This window comes from Asterias amurensis, chromosome 4, assembly GCF_032118995.1.
Source record: "Asterias amurensis chromosome 4, ASM3211899v1".
Taxonomy (NCBI): domain Eukaryota; kingdom Metazoa; phylum Echinodermata; class Asteroidea; order Forcipulatida; family Asteriidae; genus Asterias; species Asterias amurensis.
Window position 1 is genome coordinate 7,259,989 of NC_092651.1, and position 23,016 is coordinate 7,283,004.

At 41.5% G+C, this 23,016-nt stretch overlaps 1 protein-coding gene across 1 annotated transcript in view; it reads left to right on the plus strand.

Annotated features, from left to right (window-relative positions):
- Positions 1 to 23,016, plus strand: part of LOC139936032 (AN1-type zinc finger protein 2A-like) — a 91,104-nt gene that overhangs the window by 55,989 nt on the left and 12,099 nt on the right. The window contains exon 7 of the mRNA XM_071930742.1: positions 17,839 to 17,923. Within this exon, the coding sequence (XP_071786843.1) occupies positions 17,839 to 17,923 (85 nt within the window). The remainder of the gene's footprint in view (positions 1 to 17,838; positions 17,924 to 23,016) is intronic.

Here is a 23,016-nt window from a genome sequence, read left to right on the forward strand (position 1 = left end):
AATTAACCACGTGGTCTTCATTCGAATTTTTAATTTGTAAACTTGATGCAGTCACTTTCATGTTATTGTGAAATATTCTCTTTGGTAATACAACACAGTATGTACCTCTATGAGTTGTTGACTTCTTGAGAGGAGTCTATACTATTTTGTTTCCTACCCGCGTTCTGGACACATTACTGTGTACACGCACAAAGTACGGAGGTTTGGGATTTTCGTTAGAAGGTGCGTTAAATTTGTCCTTGTTTTTCTAACCGCATTCTGGACCAATTACTCTGTGCATGGGTTTTCGTTAAAACGATCGTGCGTAATTAGATAGATAGGGGTTTTTGACGACATCGACGTCGTCGTCAAAAAACCCTAAAGGTATCTAATACTACATTTCAACCCTACTTAATAGTTATATAGTTATATTTAGTGACAATAGCCGCAAAATCATGAAACAAAAATTATTTCGCCGAATCATAATCCCCTCTGTTGATGCACACATGTAAAAACCCACCATTTTTGCATCGTGCCCTTCTAGCCTAGTGGTCATCAGTCCCGACTTACACATCTGAGAATTGCGAGTTCGAATCTCCGTCCGATTTTTTTTTTTTTATCCCCCAAAACTAAACATATATTTCTTTTTGTAATATTTAAGTTTGATTCTTATCTTTATATCCATAGTGTTGCCTTTTCTTTTTCTCAATTGTAAGCCCAACATAACCTGTGTGCATGCTTGACATGATATGATGTTTAGAAACACAGTAAGCGAAAAATGGTGATCATACACATGTAAGCGCAGAGTTTGGTGGTTAAGAGTTCTGTGAAAACAACTTGTACTAGATCAAACATCAAACCACCGACCAAATTTTTTTTGTATTCGTGACCCATATTTGCATATTTAATTGGGAAATCTTTGTAGCACCATGTCTCAAGAATTACACGGCCGTTTAACAGACTGTTTATAGACTCCTTGGGGATTGGAGTAACTGATTCTAATAAGAGATGTTTCAGTCCATTAAAATCAATCAAGTAAGTCTATAATTAACGATTAATTAAAAATCTTGGCATCATGGGTACAACGTAGTACCTCATAAACTGGATGCAGTCACATTCAAAGCATTGCAATAGCTTCTTCACGGTTAATGCAATACAAAATTGAGATTTTGCAAAAGGCATTGGATTGGGGTACATGTAAGTTGCATACCATCGTGTACCTTATGAAATTTATCAGTACGAAAAACACAATTTTAAGACTGTGACGTCATCACATGTTAATTTATGCTAATTAGAAGCTTTAATGAGTTTTTCTTTGCAGCACTATATCTCAAGAAGTGTACGGCCGATTTCAAAGTTTTTTTCAGTATTAGACTCCTTAGGCATAGGAGAATTGCTTCGGGTAACCGTGACCCCGATTTGACCTCTACTTCCGGGTCAACCGGAAGCGGGACCATATCTGAAGAGTTACACAACCGATTTAATTTTTTGCTTTAGTTATAGACTCCTAAGGCATTAAATTTTGTTGGGGAAAATCCGTGACCCCATTTTGACCTTTTCTTCTGGGTCAACCGGAAGTGGGACCATTTCTCAAGAACTACAAAACCGATTTTCAGACTTTTTTCAGTTATGGACTCCTTTGGCATTGGCAGGCATGAGAATCTTCCGGATTTTTCCGGAATTCCGGATTTTTCACTTCAAAATATGTGGTCTCCGAGTTCAATGTGAATTTGCTATAAAATTCGGGGGGTAGGTTTTGGGGGGTATACATTTGGATTTCTCTAATCCCTCTTCTCTAGTCAGACAATGTCCAGTTTACCTTTGTAATTGTTCTTATCGCGGATCCACACGCACGGCGTTCATGAAAAAACGGCACCTAAACAATAAATTGCCGTCCAGCAACTGGCTCAGTTTACGGCTTGTGGTCTTCCTGGCATCGCGCATGCATAATGGAGCAGCAGCGACCGATGTATAAACTTGCCTCATTCCTTGCTTCGTTTATAGTGGTACGGTTCAATAATGTTTGCGTGTAATGCGCTTGCTGCTACAGCAAAGATAACACGTGTGGAGACTTTTGAAAGTCTACTGAAAAAAACAATGCACGTGTTTGCACCATGTGTACTGTGTACGTGCAGGTTTGTACACGAACCAATGAGCGGCGCGGCACGAATCTGAGATCGCCGGCAGGCCATGGGAAACTGGTACCTGTTATTGCCTCACAACCAGCGAAAGATATATTGGGAACCAGCGAACACACTGTGCGTCCGGACGACGTGCTTTCTTCATTGGTTCTATTTCTATGTTGGGGTCTAATCTCAACCTCGTTCCAGTTATACCCTATGCTGAATAACAACCTCTTTCTCAAAAACACATCGCTCTCGCCAAGTAAATAGGCCTATATATTTTTTTAAATGTGCGTCGCCGACGGATCGTTAAAATCACAAACATTTAACTGCAAAAGAATTTCTTTTACACAACCGAATTTCAAATCAAGAACCTATAAATATGGTTGTTGGTGAGAAAAAAAGCATTTTCAAGGGCAGAAATAAGGGATAATTTTTATTTTTTGTTTCCTTTCTTTTTCCGGAATTGTAATAAAATCGCAGGCGAACCGAAAATTGTTTGAATTGTTTGAGCTTTACATTTTATTTTCCCTTAAACCTATTATAAAAAAATAAAAAAGGAAAAATCACACAAAAGTAGCTCACTTCTACCTGGAAAAATAGGTGTCAGAAATGCATTAGAGACCACCACAGAGCTTCTAAAATAGCCAGAGCTCCCAGGGCCCTTAAGCGGGCCCTGGACCCCGGCCGTAACGGACTTCGCGCTGCGCGCTCGTGTTGTGTGCTTCGCACACAAAAATGATGGAATATTGACATTTCCAATCAACTGAATTTTTTCCTTTTTTTTTATCATCTCCCATTCTTATGCCTGCATTGGACAATCGCAACTTTTTTCAGTTATAGACTACTTAGGCATTATATATTAACTTTGAAAACTGTGACCCCCATGTTGACCTTTATTTCGGGGTCAACCGGAAGTGGAACCTTATCTCAAAAACAACATAACCGATTTTCAGACTTTTTTCAGTTATGGACTCCTTTGGCATTGGACAATCGCATCGGGTAGGTGTGACCCCATGTTGACCTTTATTTCCGGGTCAACGGGAAGTGATTTTTTTCCATTTTTTTTCAGTTATGAATTCTTTGTGCATTGAAAATCAAGCATGGGTTTCCGTGACCCAGTATTGACCTTACTTCCGAGTTAACCGGAAGTGGGATCCTATCTCAAGAACTACACATCTATTTTTGAACTTGGGTTAAACCATGGTTAAATTTATTCAACATAATGACCATGGCGCCATGTTGACCTTTATTTTTTGTGTTAAAGCTTCTTTTGGTTTAGTATCAGATACAACATTGAAAATTTAAAACGGAACAGCTCTGTGTTTGTTCACAAACACTTGAAGTCTAGTTGTTATTATTATTGTTCTTGTTCTTGTTCTTGTTCTTCTTGTTCTTGTTCTTGTTCTTGTTCTTGTTATTCTTGTTCTTGTTCTTGTTCTTGTTCTTGTTCTTGTTCTTGTTATTCTTGTTCTTGTTCTTGTTCTTGTTCTTGTTCTTCTTGTTCTTGTTCTTGTTCTTCTTCTTCTTCTTCTTCTTGTTCTCTTTCTTCTTGTTCTTGTTCTTGTTCTTGTTATTCTTGTTCTTGTTGTTCTTGTTCTTGTTCTGGTTCTTGTTCTTGTTCTTGTTCTTGTTCTTCTTGTTCTTGTTCTTGTTCTTCTTCTTCTTCTTCTTCTTGTTCTCTTTCTTCTTGTTCTTGTTCTTGTTCTTGTTCTTGTTATTCTTGTTGTTATTCTTGTTCTTGTTGTTCTTGTTCTTGTTCTTGTTATTCTTGTTCTTGTTGTTCTTGTTCTTGTTCTGGTTCTTGTTCTTCTTCTTCTTCTTCTTCTTCTTCTTCTTCTTGTTATTCTTGTTCTTGTTGTTCTTGTTCTTGTTCTTGTTATTCTTGTTCTTGTTGTTCTTGTTCTTGTTCTGGTTCTTGTTCTTCTTCTTCTCCTTCTCCTTCTCCTCCTCCTCCTCCTCCTCCTCCTCCTCCTCCTCCTCCTCCTCCTCCTCCTCCTCCTCCTCCTCCTCCTCCTCCTCCTCCTCCTCCTCCTCCTCCTCCTCCTCCTCCTCCTCCTCCTCCTCCTCCTCCTCCTCCTCCTCCTCCTCCTCCTCCTCCTCCTCCTCCTCCTCCTCCTCCTCCTCCTCCTCCTCCTCCTCCTCCTCCTCCTCCTCCTCCTCCTCCTCCTCCTCCTCCTCCTCCTCCTCCTCCTCCTCCTCCTCCTCCTCCTCCTCCTCCTCCTCCTCCTCCTCCTCCTCCTCCTCCTCCTCCTCCTCCTCCTCCTCCTCCTCCTCCTCCTCCTTCTCCTTCTCCTTCTCCTTCTCCTTCTCCTTCTCCTTCTTCTTCTTCTTCAATAAACCACGTCATCTTCATTTTTTATAACTGGATGCAGTCACTTCCATGTTATTGTGAAACAATTAATATCTATGGTAAATGTAATACAGTATGTACCTATCATGAGTTGCGAGTTAAACATTCTCTATTAGTCAGGCAGCTTATGACCATATTTGAGATGGATGTGGACGTTCCGGACAAAAGCACCAAATTTTGTCCACGTGTTGCTTAATACCTAAGCTTTGCATTTTTGATAGGAACCACCTCACCAAGACGTATTAAAAACCTGTTTTTGCCAGTACCTCCTGAGTCCCCTAGGATCAGAATTATGGTGTCTAGATATACATTTCCATGGTCAAGGAATACATCTTCACCACTTAGAAAAGCAACAGTGCTTTATTTCCTTTGTATGGTGGCCATCTTGGATTTTTAAGATGGTCACCATATGAAAAACCCATATTTGCCGGTATCTCGCCTCCAAAGTCACATAGAATCACAAATAGTGTGTCCAAATATATATTTCCATGGTCAATGGATCCAACTGTACCACTCAGAAGAGCAGCAGTGACTTCTTTCTTTTATATAGCGGCCATCTTGGATTTTCAAGATGGCCGCCATATGAAGAAAACACATATTTTATCAATATCTCACCTTCTAAATCACTTATAATCACAATTATGGTGACCAATTATACATTTTCATGGTCAAGGAATCTAATTGAGAATCCATAATTTATCTGGACAATTGGGTTTGAGGTGCGACTAGTCGAGTAGTAAATTTTACTAGTCACCCAGGCCTATCATGATGGGAACTTGCATAATGAAATATCCTGTGCGAATGGTCCCAATGTCATGCTCTGCTCTGGAAGCAAAGATTCAGTGCTTAGCAGAAGCAGTGAATTCTGCGCTTTAATACGTCAAGTGAAATAGACTGCTTAGCAGGGATTTCTTTTGTTTGTGTGCTTTCAAGCTCGCACATTATATTATGCGCTTGCACAGTAAGCGGAAAATGGTGATCATAAGCGCAGAATTTGGTGGTAAAGAGTTCAGTGAAATCCACTCGTACCAGATCAAACATCAAACCACTGACCAAATACAAGGATTTTATTGTTTAAAGTAGTTTGTCACATGACAATGGACTCTAAAAATATTGTCATGAACTCAAGAAACCAACAAATCAAACAATCCTGAGTCAAATATACATTTATTCAACTTTTTAATTGAACTTTTAGAGATCAACATTTCAACTGAACATTTGAAAAGAGATGTTAATAGACCTTTTCGCAAATACTGGGGCGCGCGCGTAAAGCTTGGAATTAGGTGCATTGTGGTCTAGCTGATTACAAATTTGATTCATATATATCCCACAATGCACCTCATTCAACAGTCTGCGCTTGCGCATTGGTATTTGCGATAAGGTCTATAGTAGACCACTCATCTTATATACCGCCCTCTATTGACAAGTTACAATGTATAATGCAACTCATGTACAAAGCATTACTTGGCCTTAACATGAACCAAAGAGTTCTTTAACAAGTCAAGTAGTCATTGCCTCTTTCCTTTGAGCCTCAATCTAATGAACCCATAACAGTTATCAGAACCATGAAATTTTGCCCTGTAAGTAGGTTTGGTAAAGCCTACACTTCAAACATGTAAAATAAAAAATAAAAATTGTTAGTACATGAGGGGAAATCTTGTGAGACTGGTCCAATTTGACTCTGCTTCACTGCATAAGCAAAGAATTGACACATCAGAAGCGCGGATATTATGCGCTTACATAAAGCATATTTCACAGCTTAGCAGGGATATTTTTGCTTGTGCGCGGGGAAACTCATCATATGTAATTGTTGCTTTGAACTTGCACAGATATTTCAGCAGTTGCACAGTAAGCAGAGAATGGTGGTTGTATATGGACAGAGTTTGGTTGAAGCAGAGTCATAAAACTGGGCCATGTTCTATAGGGGGCCTGTGTGAGGAGAAGTTTGACATTTTATGCCAGTTTTAGTCTCTGCGACGTACACATACAAATACATAGTCAGTGAGAGTGGATATTTAGATTTTTGAACACAGTGTTAGGCAGTTTTTGATTGTGAAGCTGATGCATGAAGGTCCCGAGCTGTAAAAGATGATTGCTGTGAGCCCGGTAATCAGCATGGTTGATAATTCTAAGTGCCCTTTTTTGAAGGGTTTAATTCTATTAATTTTACCTATTCATATTTACCCCACGTCAAGATGCCATACATGTAACTAAGGCGCCTTATCAAAACCTCCAAGCCGTTCTATTCCGCGTGCATTCTGCGGGAGTCCGCGGATTTTTGTAACAAAAGAACCCGTAGCAACCGGGCAGGTCCACGGCCACGACGGCTCATTTACGTGTCAATAAACATGAATATTCCGGCGGCTCAGCGGAGCGACCGGTCGGCCATTCTGAGGTCCAACTTATTAGCTGACCGGCGGAACCGCGGAGGAACGCAGGTGGTTAACAATGGTTTTACCTTTGCTTATTGAAAAGCAAAGTGAGGGTGGATGTGTAACAAGCCATTTCCTCCAATCTTAGTTGGGCCTACATGCCCAAAACATGTGAATTCTAGAAATTGTTTTCTTTATTCCCGGCTTCGACTGACAAAAGTTTCAGGCTACGTGCAAGCTCTTTTCCAAGTTGGCGTCAGAGTAGCAGTGACAGGGGACAATTTAACAGTTATATTATTATCTTATGCAGCGATCATGATGACCATAAAAATACCTACATACATGTATAGTCATTATACGGGAAAACGGAACGGGAATGTGTTATTTACAGGACATGGTTACGGGACAAGACAAGACAAGACAGGAATGAGTTTATTTACAGGAAACAACGAAGTTTGAACAAGTTATATGGACACTGCGGGGCCGGGATGCGATAAATTTGGGAATTTGTTTTTTAATAAGGGAAGATGGGAATGGGTAATGTTTATTGTCGGGAATATCTTGGAACATGGCAAAGATGATGGACGTGTATGATGCAATTAGTAGCATAACTGAAAATTGCCTTTAATTATACCAATCATAATTTTTAGCAATAATATGGTTCGTCCAATGTCTGAGGGGGAGAAAGCCACAGTCTCAGAGACACGTGTTTCTATTGGCTGTTGAATTTCCATATAGCGCGTAACGTATGATTCAGGCATGAGAATCTTCCGGATTTTTCACTTCAAAATATGTGGTCTCCGAGTTCAATGTGAATTTGCTATAAAATTCGGGGGGTAGGTTTTGGGGGGTATACATTTGGATTTCTCTAATCCCTCTTCTCTAGTCAGACAATGTCCAGTTTACCTTTGTAATTGTTCTTATCGCGGATCCACACGTACGGCGTTCATGAAAAAACGGCACCTAAACAATAAATTGCCGTCCAGCAACTGGCTCAGTTTACGGCTTGTGGTCTTCCTGGCATCGCGCATGCATAATGGAGCAGCAGCGACCGATGTATAAACTTGCCTCATTCCTTGCTTCGTTTATAGTGGTACGGTTTAATAATGTTTGCGTGTAATGCGCTTGCTGCTGCAGCAAAGATAACATGTGTGGAGACTTTTGAAAGTCTACTGAAAAAAACAATGCACATGTTTGCACCATGTGTACTGTGTACGTGCAGGTTTGTACACGAACCAATGAGCGGCGCGGCACGAATCTGAGATCGCCGGCAGGCCATGGGAAACTGGTACCTGTTATTGCCTCACAACCAGCGAAAGATATATTGGGAACCAGCGAACACACTGTGCGTCCGGACGACGTGCTTTCTTCATTGGTTCTATTTCTATGTTGGGGTCTAATCTCAACCTCGTTCCAGTTATACCCTATGCTGAATAACAATCTCTTTCTCAAAAACACATCGCTCTCGCCAAGTATATAGGCCTATATATATTTTAAAATGTGCGTCGCCGACGGATCGTTAAAATCACAAACATTTAACTGCAAAAGAATTTCTTTTACACAACCGAATTTCAAATCAAGAACCTATTAAAATGGTTGTTGGTGAGAAAAAAAGCATTTTCAAGGGCAGAAATAAGGGATAATTTTTTTATTTTTTTTTTCCTTTCTTTTTCCGGAATTGTAATAAAATCGCAGGCGAACCCAAATTTGTTTGAATTGTTTGAGCTTTACATTTTATTTTCCCTTAAACCTATTATAAAAAAATAAAAAAGGAAAAATCACACAAAAGTAGGTCACTTCTACCTGGAAAAATAGGTGTCAGAAATGCATTAGAGACCACCACAGAGCTTCTAAAATAGCCAGAGCTCCCAGGGCCCTTAAGCGGGCCCTGGACCCCGGCCGTAAGGGACTTCGCGCTGCGCGCTCGTGTTGTGTGCTTCGCACACAAAAATGATGGAATATTGACATTTCCAATCAACTGAATTTTTTCCTTTTTTTTTATCATCACCCATTCTCATGCCTGATGATTTCATTGGTCGATTTTGCCCTACTGCTAGAGCGATGTGTAAAAGTATTCAACATCACTTAAGAAAACGTTAGTCGTCGGCGGTGATTTATTATCAGTTTAGCGCCATTTTTCTTGGGGGAAAATTGATTAAAATGTGAATGGTTTCAAATAAAAAATCAATATTTTTGTATCAGGCATAAATGTGGCGAAATCGTTCCCTGATTTATGAAGTGCACGATTATCACATGCGCTGGAGGGTCGGCTGGCACACCAAACCTTTATGGTGTAATTGTCTTGTCGGTGCGGCCTGTCCACTACCAGAACGATGGTATTCATGAGTTGAAAATGTATTATTCTGGGATAGCCTGGCCGGTCCGCGTCCAAGCCGCTGATATTCATAACCTGAAAATACAACTTGTTTATTCATGAGACTTATTGTTATACTAACAATAGAGCCCAGCATGGATTATAGCTCATTACCGTCGCCGCGCTTCAACGCACATGGCCGTTCTTCCGCGGACTGTCTGAGGTCCTTAGCAATGGCGAAGGACGCGACTAAAACGTGTTCGAGAAGCAGGCATGCAAGGGCGCCTCTGGCTGCCAGCCACATCAACCCATTATGACAACGGAGCACAGCCAAGATCGAAAGTGTTTGATTTTTCCCGAGGGAGGAAAACTGGAAGGTCTGGAAAACCTTTGTGGCACAGCAGAGAACCAACGCACAACTCAACTCACATATGGCCCCGGCCGGGAATCGAACCGGGGTCACCTTGGTGAGAGACGATCGCTTTTACGCACAAGCCAACCATGCCACTGATGTTATCAATAAAGACATTCCGATTTTGGAATGTGTATTTTTGTATTTACCATTCGAAAAAGTACATCAGGGTTTGGATGTGTATAAAACAAGTTGCTGTCATCAGCAAAAAGAATAAATGAAATCATATCTGAGGATTTATGAAAATCATTAATCTAAATAGAGAATAACAGAGGTCCAAGTATGGAGCCCTGTGGAACTCCACATGAAAGTTCCTGAAGGGATGATGAAGTTTCATTAATTGATACAAATTGATTGATACATCGATTAGTAAGGTAATTCCTGAACTACTCCAAGGCGACCCCGCTAATACCATAATAGTTTAAAAGGGATGCTGCAGTGAATTAAAATAAAACAGTTAATTTTGCTGTCATTTATTTCTGATAAATGTATTGAACATCAATAACATGTGTTTTGTTTTTTCCCCCGACATATCTCACTTGCGTAATTAGCGAATAAGTCATGCCCCCCCCCCTTTGTGGATTGTTACCGCCCCCCTACCATCGCCGTCACGTCGGGAATTCAAACATATCGGCGGCAAAAAGAGTCTGGTCCCTAACTACAAGCGCCTACATGTAGGTACATGTACCAGGCTACACAGTGCACACGTCTCTATATGCACGCAGCCATGGGGCCCGACGGCTCGAGTTCCCGACATGATGTCATGCTTATGCAAATGAAGGCTCCCTTTTAGGGGCGGGGTGGGTTCCCCTAATCTCTTGAAAACCATTTTTAAAATACTTGCGCATTCGAAAGTTTTGAGAGGTCCAGGAATATGCCTAGATTGTATTTGAATGTAAATCCATATTACTGGTAATATTATCTAGTAACTGAATAATGGCATGAGTTGTGAAGTGTTTTTTCCGAAATCCAAATTGGGAATCGGATAAAATGTTATGATCATCCAGGAAATGTGTCATACGCGTGTGAACAATACGTTCAAGAATTTTAGAGAACGTTGTGAGAATAGATATTGGTCTGTAAATATTAACATTCTTAGAATTACCATTCTTAAACTAGAACAGCGAAGCTGCTATGGCGAGCTGCCGATCGCCAGATAGAACCAATGACTGACAGAAAAACCAATTATTTGATCAACTGATGGTCAAAGGGGTGGGGACATTGACAAGTATGAAGTTATGACATTTAAGGTTTTCATTGCTTTAGCTCATTCAACTGGAACCAGTGATCTTTGAGTTTTATCTTTTCATATTATAAACATCTAAGCAGCAATAATTATTTGATTACAACTTTGCACTCTTCAGTGAATGCACTCTTTGAAATCTATCGTTTCATATGCATCTTTATGTAAAAAGTAATATTTGATTTAGGTTTCAAGTGAGTCAACATGGAAATAATGAGTTATGCCTATTCAATTTGCTCATTCAACTGAAACCAGTGATTAATTCTTTAAGTTGTATCTCTTCATAATAATCTACATGTAATAAGCAACATTTGACTAAAAGTTTCAAGTCATGACCAGGAGTTATGACCATTTAAGGTTTTCATTGTTTCAGCTCATTCAACTGGAACCAGTGTTTTCTTATGAATCTATGTAAAAAGCAATAGTTTGAAGTCAGTTCATTAATGAAATAATGAGTAATGTCTATTTAATGTTTCATTGTTTTAGATCATTCAACTGAAACCAGTGATTAAGTCTTCAAGTTTTATCTTTTCATATGAATCTACTTGTTAGAAGCAATGTTTGACTTAAGTTTCAAGTCAATACATCATTGCAATCAGGAGTTATGACCATTTAATGTGTTTCATTGTTTTAGCTCATTCAACTGAAACCTGTGATTAATTCTTTGAGTTGTGTCTTTTCATATGAATCTACATGTAATAAGCAACATTTGACTTTTCAAGTCAGTACATCATTACAAGGAGTTATGACCATTTAAAGTCACCTGGAAATAGATTTTTTTTTTCCCCCAATCATTAGAGTTCATGTTTCTGAACAATAAAATAATTATTTGAGTAATTGTTTTGAACGATTTATATGTAGTAAAAAAAACTGTGTGGGGGTACCCCGTTTGTGACGTTAAGCTAGGCAGACTTTGCCTCAATCGAACATCGAACACACGTACATGTGTATGTGCAAGTACATTCAAGTCCTAGTCGTGAGTTTATACGTTTTGAAAAAAGTTGTTTTCTTGCATTGTTTCCGGCAATGTCGACCAGGTGTCTTGCTGCTGGATGCAGCAAAACAACTAAAGATGGGGTCAGTTTGCAAAGTGGTCCAGTCCGATGACTCAAGCCGTCGTGCTTCGAGAATCCGGAATACACTACACTTTTTGACATGAAGAGAAAAGTTCTTTTCTAAAACATGACGCCATCCCAACAATTTTTCCAGCTCGTGGGGAAGTCGAAGAAAGTACCTGAAAGATGTAACGAACCTAAAGGAGCATTTGCCTAACGTGAAAAAATCAGGTATTGTTTCAACTTTGAGGGCATGTTTTTAGCTTGCGCCAAGCGTCATTATCTTTTGTTGGCTTTCATGAGATTCATTGCGCCTTGATTGACGTCATGAACAGCGCCCTCTCGGGTCGCGCGTTTTTCAAATTTGTAAATAACATGGAAACTAATTTTTTTTAAACCTTAGTTAATTGTTTATACTCCACTCATCAAAACACATATTTTAGTGCTAAAAACCTTTACTTTGACAAAATACCACTTCCAGGTGACTTTAATGTTTTTCATTGTTTTAGCTCATTCAACTAAAACCTGTGATTAATTCTTTGAGTTTTATATTTCATATGAATCTACATGTAAGAAGCAATGTTTGACTTAAGTTTCAAGTCAGTACATCATTGCAATCAGGAGTTATGATCATTTATGTTTTGCATTGTTTTAGCTCATTCAACTGGAACCAATGAAAGATAGTTTGATTTTTGTTTTAACAAATTATTTAAAAACTTTAAAATTTTATAGCTTTTCCTCTTTTGGTCAACTTTGCCAAAATCAGCTTGATTCATGTACTCCTAATGTATTGAGTGAGAGCCCTCTGTTGATCACATTTTTGGTCACTTGGAGCTGTTATGCAATTTCTTTTGTAAGATGGCTTGAGGTTTTTAACAATAGTTCCCCCATTGAAATTTCCATTCAGATTTTGGTGGCATTTAAAAACTACCAGCAGAATGGCCTAGTGTGGACTTTCGGATTGAGAGCGGTGGTGGATATGTCTCTTCTATAGTTTAAAATGGCTGAAGTTACCCGCAGGCCCAGTGGGCCATTTTTATCATTTATTTAGAGGAGTGTTTTGCCATACTTTCTTCTTTTTTAATTGTGACTATCCACCATCACAGCTGTACTGTGCTGTGAGTACTAATTTATTTTGTCACTTGTTTCATATATTTCCACTATGCTCGTTCATTTGGCTAGTTATATTTTACTATTATAATTAATCTTGTGCATGCAGTGCCAACTGTTCCTGCTTTTGCTGGACCATGCTCTGGGGTGTTGTAGCGCAAAAAAAAAAAAACACTTATTCCCACGTAATGCTCTAGCTGGTTCTGCTAATTGCTTTATATTTCATTAATACTATCTGGTCATATTTTTCTATAGAGAGTTACAAGTAAACTGCCTCCCCTGGGCGACCATAATGATAGTGCCAACATTTATTAAAATCATTTAAGTCTACTTCACTCTACTTACCGGTAGAGTCGAATTACTAATTTGCATATTCCCTATGCCGCGAGGCAGAATGCTAAGACTTTTACACACAACGCCCATAACGCCCCGCGACATGCCCGTCACGGAGTCGTCCTCTTTTCTCTTAGCCGCGAGTGGGTTATGTTTTAAATCTGTTCCACAGTTCAACCGTTATCTAAACCTTTCCTCGCTAAGAGTGCTTAAAAAGACTTGAAAAATTGTAGAGTTGTAGTTGTTGTTGTTGTAGTGAGTTGTGAAATAAACTATAGTTTGATTTCGTTGATAAAATAATGAGTAGTGTTAAGAAACTGGGGAGGGCTTCGGCTGTCACTACTGGGGTTACGTCCGTTTCCCCGGGACAGTCGGAGCTCTCGGGGGGGGGCTGCGCCGACGACACTCCGTCGCCCGGCTTGCAGTCCTCCAGCCAGCCCACGCAGCCTCTGTCGGCTACGTCGGCCGGAATACCAACCGATCAAAGAGGGGTTGCTTCCCGCTCCCCCTCTTCGGTCAGTGTGCGTGGGTCGACCCAGTAGAAGGTCAAACGCCCCGGCAAGGCCAAGAAAACCGGTGCCGGGGCAGTGACCAAGAGAGGCAGGGCAAAAGGTGGCTCCGTTCCGGAGCGCACCGCCCACTCTCCCAGCACCGCCTCGGGGTCTCTGCAGCCGGAGGGCATCCCCCCTCCGCACGGCTCAGAATACCCGGCCCGCACCGACACCGTGGATTCCCCAACGACGGTTGGTGACGGCCTTTTGCGAGGTTTTTAGACCCACAAGGCACCAGCCCACGCCATAGGCTGTGGGGCGCTGGCCATGGGGAGAAGGATTATGGGTACCTGGGACTCCCCCGGGATACCCCACTCACAGGGCCCGCCCTCGTCTTCGGGTTTCACCCGTTGTTCGGGCATCCCTGTCACTCAAGTTTCCTCGTAGAGAGCCTCGGATTCGTCCCGTGAGCGGTACCGAATAAGCGGCAGAGGACCAGAAAAGACCGTCATCTTCGGTCGTCTGACGACTCCTCACCTGACGGCCATAGGAAGCACCATCGGGGTAGCGAGCCAATATCCCAAGACGAATTCCTCATGGCTTTCCAAACCTTAGCGGCCTCAATATCCGGCCGGCGCGAGGTTCAGGAATTTTCCCAATTTTCGGGACCGTACACCGAGCCCGACCAGTCCGGTCATGGCTGGGTGCGCCAGGATCGAGGCGGCATGCCGTGCACGGTCAGCCGGCCACCGGCCTCCCCTCCCAGCCACCGTCCCACGGTCACCACACAGGAGGTTGCATGGGGTGTGATGGAGCAGAGTGATGTGCGGTCACGCACGGGTGCACGTCCACAATCCCAGACGGGGATTAGCATACACCCCTCTGGATCCTTTGTATCCGATCGGGATGCAGAACACCATGATTTGTTAGGCACAGCCCTGCCTTTGGGTGAACAATCAGTGAGTGTATCCGACCCCCCCGGGTCCGGCGACTCGTCCCCGGAAGAGGACGAGTTGACCACGGCAGTTCAACGGCTTTCGATTGCCGAAACTGAATTGCGCCTTGTCCAAAGGGACATGGCCCGGGTGTTAGGTCTCCCCGCCGAGGAAGCGGGGGACGCCCCCGATGAACGGCGGTCTTTTAAGAGGAGGACTGGCCCCGCTCCGAGGAGTGGGAATATTTTCCCGGCTATGCCACTCGACCGTGTATGCGCTGACCGCATCGAGGGCATTATGTCGGCATCCTCTTGGACGGCCTACCCCAAGCGGGCGGATTTATATTACCGATTTCCCCCTGGGGATTTCAATAAATATTTTTCGACCCCAGTCCTACCTGACGTGCTGGGTGCTGTCACAAGATCCCTCAGAGCAGCGGGCCTTTCAAGACGGGCTGCGGAAGTTGCTGCCCAGTCCCCAAGGGCCTCAACCCGAAGAGTTTATGACTGCCGACTACGCCATTTCTTTAAATGGTGTAGGCGGCGAATACTTACCGGTAGAGTATCCCTCCCTCCTTCCCCACATACTCGGTCCTTGGGTGCTTACATTTAGTAGGGCTCATCGAAAAGAGGACGACTCCGTAACGGGCATGTCGCGGGGCGTTATGGGTAGGACGGTGGAGGGCGCTATTGTGTGTAAAAGTCTTAGCATTCTGCCTCGCGGCATAGGGAATATGCAAATTAGTAATTCGACTCTACCGGTAAGTATTCGTTCGTAGACCCCATCCACACTACTGTGGGGTGGGAATTATTGTGAAATGCTATAAACTTTCCGTGTGCATCCATTTAAGTTGTTTGTGTTGTAAGACAACTACATGTATATTTATTTAGTGGCATTTCATAACTGGCGGTGGCCCCAATTTTCGGAGTGTGGGGCGCCGTTACACAGTCAACTAGTCCAAATAAAGATTTAATTGTGAAAACAATGATGTGCTGCTGTCTCCTGTAAGGAAGGCTCATCCAGTTGAGTGATTTTAACCTATCCTCATAAGGCTAGTCACCTCGCTGTTGCTTCAAACACATTCTGCTTGCCCTACGTTGTACCCCTTCTAACTTTGCTGATAATGTGGCAGTGTATGGGATGGGTACCAGGCTGGTAATCCATACTGTAAGATAGGCAGAAATAGCGATATGTAAAGGCATGTGAAGATGACCCCCCAGCAATTTGCCAAATGAAACCAAGAGTTTTGTTGGCTTTAGATAAAATAGTATTGACATGATCGTTCAACTTGTTGTTAACAGTTATCCCAAGGTATTTATAAGATGCCACAACACCAAGGGCACTACCTTGGAGTGTGTAATGAGGAAGATGCTCGTTTCTGGGAGTTTTGCAGCGAAACATACATTGCATCACTTTCAATTTGTCCTTGTCGATCTTCATACTATTTGCTATGCTCCATTGACATAGAAATGTCAGACTGCAGAGATTGTTCATCAGCTGGAGTTTTGATTGAACGATATATGATGGTGTCATCAGCAAAAAGTAGAGAGGTTGCAGATATGTTTTTTGATATGTCACTTTATGAAAAGGTTGAAGCGAAGCGGACCGAGAACACTTCCTTGATGCCTTTCTGCGTTCAATGCTTTCAACATCAAGCCTCAATTTTTTGAGCCGGTTCGGTCCCAGGACCGGCTGCACAGAGTCATTTATAATTGGGAGTCGGTCTTTTAAAATTGGAACCGACAAAAGCAGGTACTCGGTTCCACAGAAGAGTAGACCCGCGGGTCCAGTTCTCAAATTGGAACCGGGTAGAACCGGGTAACCAAAGGAACCGCCCAAGCTTACAAGAGAGGTATGGCTACTTTTCATCTTTGGAACAGTAGTGTCGCGCATAGCAGCAGTCTAGCACGATAGTTGCAAGAGAGTCATCTTGCTATCGTGGCAGCCATTTAACAACAAGTCTACAACCACACAACAAATTTGTTTAATCTACATGTACATACATTGCCATTTGAAATAACATAAACCCAATATATAACCCAATTGTTATAGGGAATGTTAGTTGTTTCAGTGGATGAAATATTCTTTGCCAAAAAAAATTTTTTCTCTGCAGACAAAAACCAACCATGATGTTCTTTACAACTTGTGTACCAAGTGGTGATTCATGGGTTCTCAGATCTTCTTCTAAATTAGTGTGATACATCATCATACCAAACGAATAAATCCAAAATATTAGTTTGCTGACGCTTTCGGTTTGGGAGTTATCAGTTATCAAAGTTTCGGCCTAAAAGCCTTCGTGAAAGAAATTGTACATTCCCGGTAAAAATGTGCGCCAAGGTCATCCCAACAAAAGTAATATGATCCCATTAAATTGTCTGCGTTTTATGATTATATAGATTCGCAGCAACACATAAAAAGCAAACACCAAATGGGATTTGAGTGGCGCTAACAAATATTACAGACCAAAGGTCACAATACAAGCCTGCATGTCATTGCATTGCTGTGGCAACCGAAAGTGAGAAATATATCCCCCAATTTCAAAATGTTGGCAAACCATGAAGGGATTGGGTCTCCAAAATAAATTTGGTCCAGATATAGATTGGACTTGCTTTTACAAATGATGTTAGTTTAATGTTGGTTGGTAATTGTTGCCAAGGTCAAAGGTTACAAAGAATTTGGGTGTTTTTTCTTTTTTCTGTCAAGAACCAACTTCAGAGCCTTTTCAAGATTTTATTTAAAGAACAAGGGCTCTATCATTTCAGTTTGGGACAGCCACTTATAATACCTAGGCACATATGGTTGTCCCAAATTAATTATAGAGCCCTTCCTTATTTGATAAAATGTTGACAGGGCTTCGAAGTTGGTTCTTGAAAGAAAGTGTATTACAAAAACCAATATTTTCTGTGGAGAGCCAACTTCGAAGTCCTGTCAACATTTTATCAAATGAACAAGGGCTCTATAATTAATTTGGGACAATCACATGTGCCTAGATATTATAAGTGGTTTTCCCCAACATACTTAATACTCTTAAATAGATGGGATTTATAGTTTATCACTTGGCAATGGATGTTAAATGTTCATGTACTTATTTATGTCACTTTACACATGTATCTGATAGAGAAAGAAGAGAACGGTTGGCAAGTAGACAACAGCAGATGACCTTGAGAGATAATCAGCATGGTCAGTCTACACAATCTGCATTGGTATGTATGAATTGACGTTGTTGATGTTGGTAGTAATACAGTTTACATTTTTATAATGTGGTATTTACTAATAAAACCCTTAATAACATTGGTACTAGCATCATGGACATTATTATGAAATCCTTCCAAAATGCCATTCAGAAAATTACTAGGCCTTACCCCGGGGTTGAATCCCTTAACTCTGCCCCTGAGCAGGGTTAACTATTTCCTGGGAAAAAGTTGTTTCCCGTGAAGTTCCCGGAAGTATTTTTGTAGTGTGAACAGAACGACCAAATGTTTCCGGGAATTTCCCGGGATATAACTATAGTGTGAACAGACAAAAATTGAAATGAATGCAGACACAAACCTCCGAGTAAAACACAGACACAAAAGTCCATTCAACTACAGTTCTCAAAAGAAAAAAAAGCTCTTGCAAAGTAAAGAGCTCCCTTTCGCATTTTCTATTAGCAACTTGCTCCCACCAACAGTGACCGCTCTTCTTGGTAGACCAGATTGACCTTTCACCAATACTTCCGGCAAGTGCCATGAAACCCGTTAATAGTACGACAACTTCCATCTGATTGTTATACTGAATGTCTTTTAAACACTGCCACAGCAATCTTCTTCTCCTGACAAGCCGTCGGCGACGTCTTCCCCGAACTGCAAGACTTCTTCTCTGCCGTTAACACACAAACATTTGTATAACAACATGCAAATACACGACTGGCAGCCATTTTGGGTGGCATGGAAGTACATTTGCAGCCGGCCGCCATAAACAACAGCATGCGCGTGGCATTGTGGGAACGGACTTCCACCCACAACCATTGGTAACTTCCGCATGGGCTGACCTGTTTACCACATTTCCTGGGGTTTGAGTGTAAGTGTGTGAAACGACCGTGCATATTCCTGGGAATTAGTACTCCCGGGAGTTACCAAATTGGGATAATGAGAACGGTTGCTGGGGTTAAAAACTCCTGGGATTTTATCGGGAGTGTATTTCCCGGGAAATAGCTCTGTAGTGTGAAAAGGGCTTTAGTGGAGACATCATTTATCATGGCTAGGAAAGCTTCGGGACCGATATTTGTACCCTGGGGGACTACAGCGTTAGTGGTTTCCCAATTTGAGTAGGTATTTTTTAACCTGACACACTGAACGATTAGTTAGAAAATTACAAATCCAAGATACAATTGATGGTCTGACTGCCAGTTTGATAAATTTCTCAATGACTAATTAATCTCTTACTCAATCAAATGCTCTGAAAAAATCAGTAGTGACAAAGAACACCAGATTGTCAAGCCCTTTAAAGACCCAAACTGGTTTGTATCTAATGAAGATCTAATGTCCTTTGTAATCCAATCAACAACGAAACCTTCAAAGGCTTTGGTGAAGAAGCAAGTCAAGGAGATGGGAAGAAGTTCTTCAATTCTAGCTGGACGAGTCTTCGGAACTGGGACAGCGTAAGCAGATTTCCAAATGTCTGGAACGATTCCCTCGCAAAGTGAGCTGTTGAAAATTTCAGACAAAGGAAAGCAGAGTTTGTAGGCAAATTCCTTGATTAAGTGCGGCGGTATGAAGCTCCACGGAGAACCATGGCTTGTCCTCACAATGGGAGGAAGTTGACTTGGTTGGAAAAAAAGTGTCAATGGCTGATTGTAAAGTACTGTAAACTCAGTGGTTTTGGTGTTCGTAGTAACCGCATCGTTAGCGCCAGTCCATTCAAAGGTGGAGATCCACTGGCCAACAGATCTTTTATCAGAATCCCTTATTGGCCAAACAACTTTTTGCGAATGGTATTTATCTTCTTTGTGTAGATAATCGGACGCCAAAGCACTGTATTGTGATCACTTCTACCGATGGGTGAAGTTGACAGCGGTTCCTTATAGTGCTGTTGGATGTTAGTCATTACACATGTATTTATCGTAGATAGACTGGTCTCTTGTAGTGGTATTTACATCTTGCACCAACCCAGTGAGGCGGCAAACCAAATCCGTGTCAAGTCTGTTAAAGTCACCTAGAAGTACAGTCTCAGCTCCAGGGTATTTAGCTTGAAACAAATCCAATGATGCAGATCTGTATCGACGTTCAGCTTTGCTAAGGGTTCGGCTAGCGTAACAATTAACTCTCTCCTTACCATCGTGTACCTGTGACAACACAGCTCCTATACCTCTATCACTTGCGTCTGTGTCTAGAATGAAACTCTTATTGACATCTGGGTTAACCTAAATTGGAGATGTGGTGAGTACTGTTTTCAAATTTTGGAATGCCGTTACGCACTCTACAGTCCAAATAAACTTGGCAGCCTTCTGTGTAAGTCTATGCAGAGGGGTGGCAATATGGGCGAACCCAGTCAGTAACTCAACCACGGTAGTACGAACAGAGTTCAACAAAGCTTCTGACGTCAGTCATGCAATTTGGGGTAGGCCACTCATGTATTCTCGGAATCTTCTCTGGATCTGCTGAAATACCATCAGGAGGCACCACATGCCCAAGATACAGAACCTCTCGGAGCGTCAAAGAACACTTCTTCGGCTTCAGTTTCAACCCAGAGTTCTGAAATGCAATAAATACTGTTGACAGCCAAACAATATGTTCATCAAATGTTTGAGATAATAAAATCACATCATCCAGGTAAGACTGCAGTCCTCCACTTCCATTAATCTTTCAAAAGTACTTGGCGCATTACACAACCCAAAGGGAAGAACATTAAATTCATACAGACCAGCACTCGTAGTGAACGCTGTCTTGTCACGGTCATTTGGATGAGCTGATCAGTCTGCCAATACCCAGACACAAATCCAGTGTTGAACACCAAAATGAAGCGGCCAATGCATCTATGCTTTCATCTATGCAGGGATGTGGATAGGTATCTTTTTGGGTGACTTGGTTCAGTTCACGATAGTCAATACAGAATCTTAACGTGACATCTTTTTTTCTGGACCACTACAACAGGTGATGCCCAGGGACTGTGTGAAGGGCGAAAAACATCTTGCTTGAGAATGTTTTATAGGTCGAGCATCACCCATGTCAATTTGATAATACACTTATTTAGTTCTCCCTATTGTCCCATCTTCACCCGTAAAAGCACCTTGATGTTAATGGAGTAGATGTTGTAGTGAGTCACTTTGTGCAGTCGTCAACCCCTCTGAACTCCTGTCCAATAACTTTGTGAGGGATGGCCCCAGCTCAGCAGGCTGGCAAGACGAGTCATCCGCTATGTCGGATGTCACTTGGGTCACATGCCACATTGGTTCCCCTGTATAAAACAAGATTTGACGGTGTCAGGTTAATAACAGGCAGGGGTATGATTAGGCTTTTGGGACTAACCAAAGTTCTGCCAACAATACACCAGCAGACTTTTTGTAGTACTGTGGATTAGCTTTAAGCATGGCTACTTTTGGCAAGGCCCCTCTTACTCTTATTTTTCCACTTAGTACAATTTCAGACTTCAATGGTATGGTCACAGTTTCTGCAACACATACACGACAACACTTTGGATTATCAATAGGGACTTTTCGTTTCCGACGACGGATGGTTCTGCGACGGTTGTTCAGCTAAACGTTGTCGTTTTCAGCACAACGAAGATTCATCCCAAGTACTGTCGTAGAAATTGAGGGACGACCGTCCTCAAAGCCGACGCATGCGCAGATGATGCCAAATGTCATCTTTACCGTCGCAGAACCATCCGTCGTCGAAAACGAAAAGTCCCTAATTTCTCAGGTAACGGGGCGGAACAATTATCATTTAAAAGCTTACCCTGTGCAAAATTGAGAACTGCATGATGATTCAGATTAATTAATTAATAAATCAGATTCTAGAATACCTGCTTGTGTCACTCATTGTACAGGCTAGAGTATGTCATTTTTGTGTTAGATTTGTGGTTGACTCCGGGTCGTCACATACCATAAGTCATAAATGTTCAATTAAGTTCACATGTAACAGTGATAGGTAGTGCGGACGTTTGCAACACAAGTAGAGCTGAACTGTCATATTCAGTCTGTGTGCAAGTTGTAAAATGGATCAAGATTCATTTCAAATCTCCACATTTATGCAGTTTAGGGGTAATATTTGATTCAACAATTTCATTGTTTAAGCTTATTTCTAATGTTTGTAAGTCTGTCAGGTACCAATTATTTGGAAATATCTCTCTCGTTCTGCCTCCAAAACCCTGTGCATGCTCTTAGGTCCCAATCTTGTTTGATGTTTGTAATTCTCGGATACCTTACCCAGTTACAGCGTCGACAGAGACTTAAAAACAATGCAGCATGCATAGTTTCATTAGCTCAGACAACACATTACTCCAATTATAAATTCCCGTCCCTTTTTATTATCGTATTACTGTTAAGTTGGTCTTTCTTGTTTTGCATTCATTACAAGGTTTCGTCCTAAAATATAATTCTTAAGCCTTGGATCTTTAGATTTGTCCTTGCTTGTTATTTGTCCTCACTCACAATACCCGGGGGATCCATCATTCTTTAATGCCGGTCCTCTTTTTTTGAAGAAAATTCCTCATAATATTCGCAACATATCTTCTGTGAGTAGTTTTAAGGAAACTCTCAAAACATGGTTGTTCACTCAAGCTTGTTACCCATATAAGTGTTGATCTGTTTCTTTTTCTTTAAGGTTCTGTAGTAGCTTTCTATATACTTATTTCCATCCATAAATAATTAATTCCTACCATTAATTTGTCTGTTTTTTTGCCCCATGAGCATCTTTTGTGATGGGTATTGCCGCAATATTGCGTCTTTGCAAGGGTAGGATTTGAAACTTTGCATGGTGGAAATACGATATGGAAAGGTTGCGGCAGCACCATGAAATGACTATCTCTAAATGGGTTGGGGTGGTTCTGAAAAGAACCAGTGGTTTCAGCTTTCTCTAGAAGATGATCAGAGCATACTGATCGAAACAATGAGTTGAAACCAACAGTTCTTTTCAGAACCACCCTAACTCATTTAGAGATTAGTCATTACATGTTATTACTGCAAACCTTTCCTTATTTGCAAGGGGATATACTTTAGTCAGAGTAGCTAAACTAGCACACATAGCTGCACACTTGGAAAGTGGTTTAATAACATAAACTCAGATTGACTCTTAAACCTGCATACATAGACTGTGCA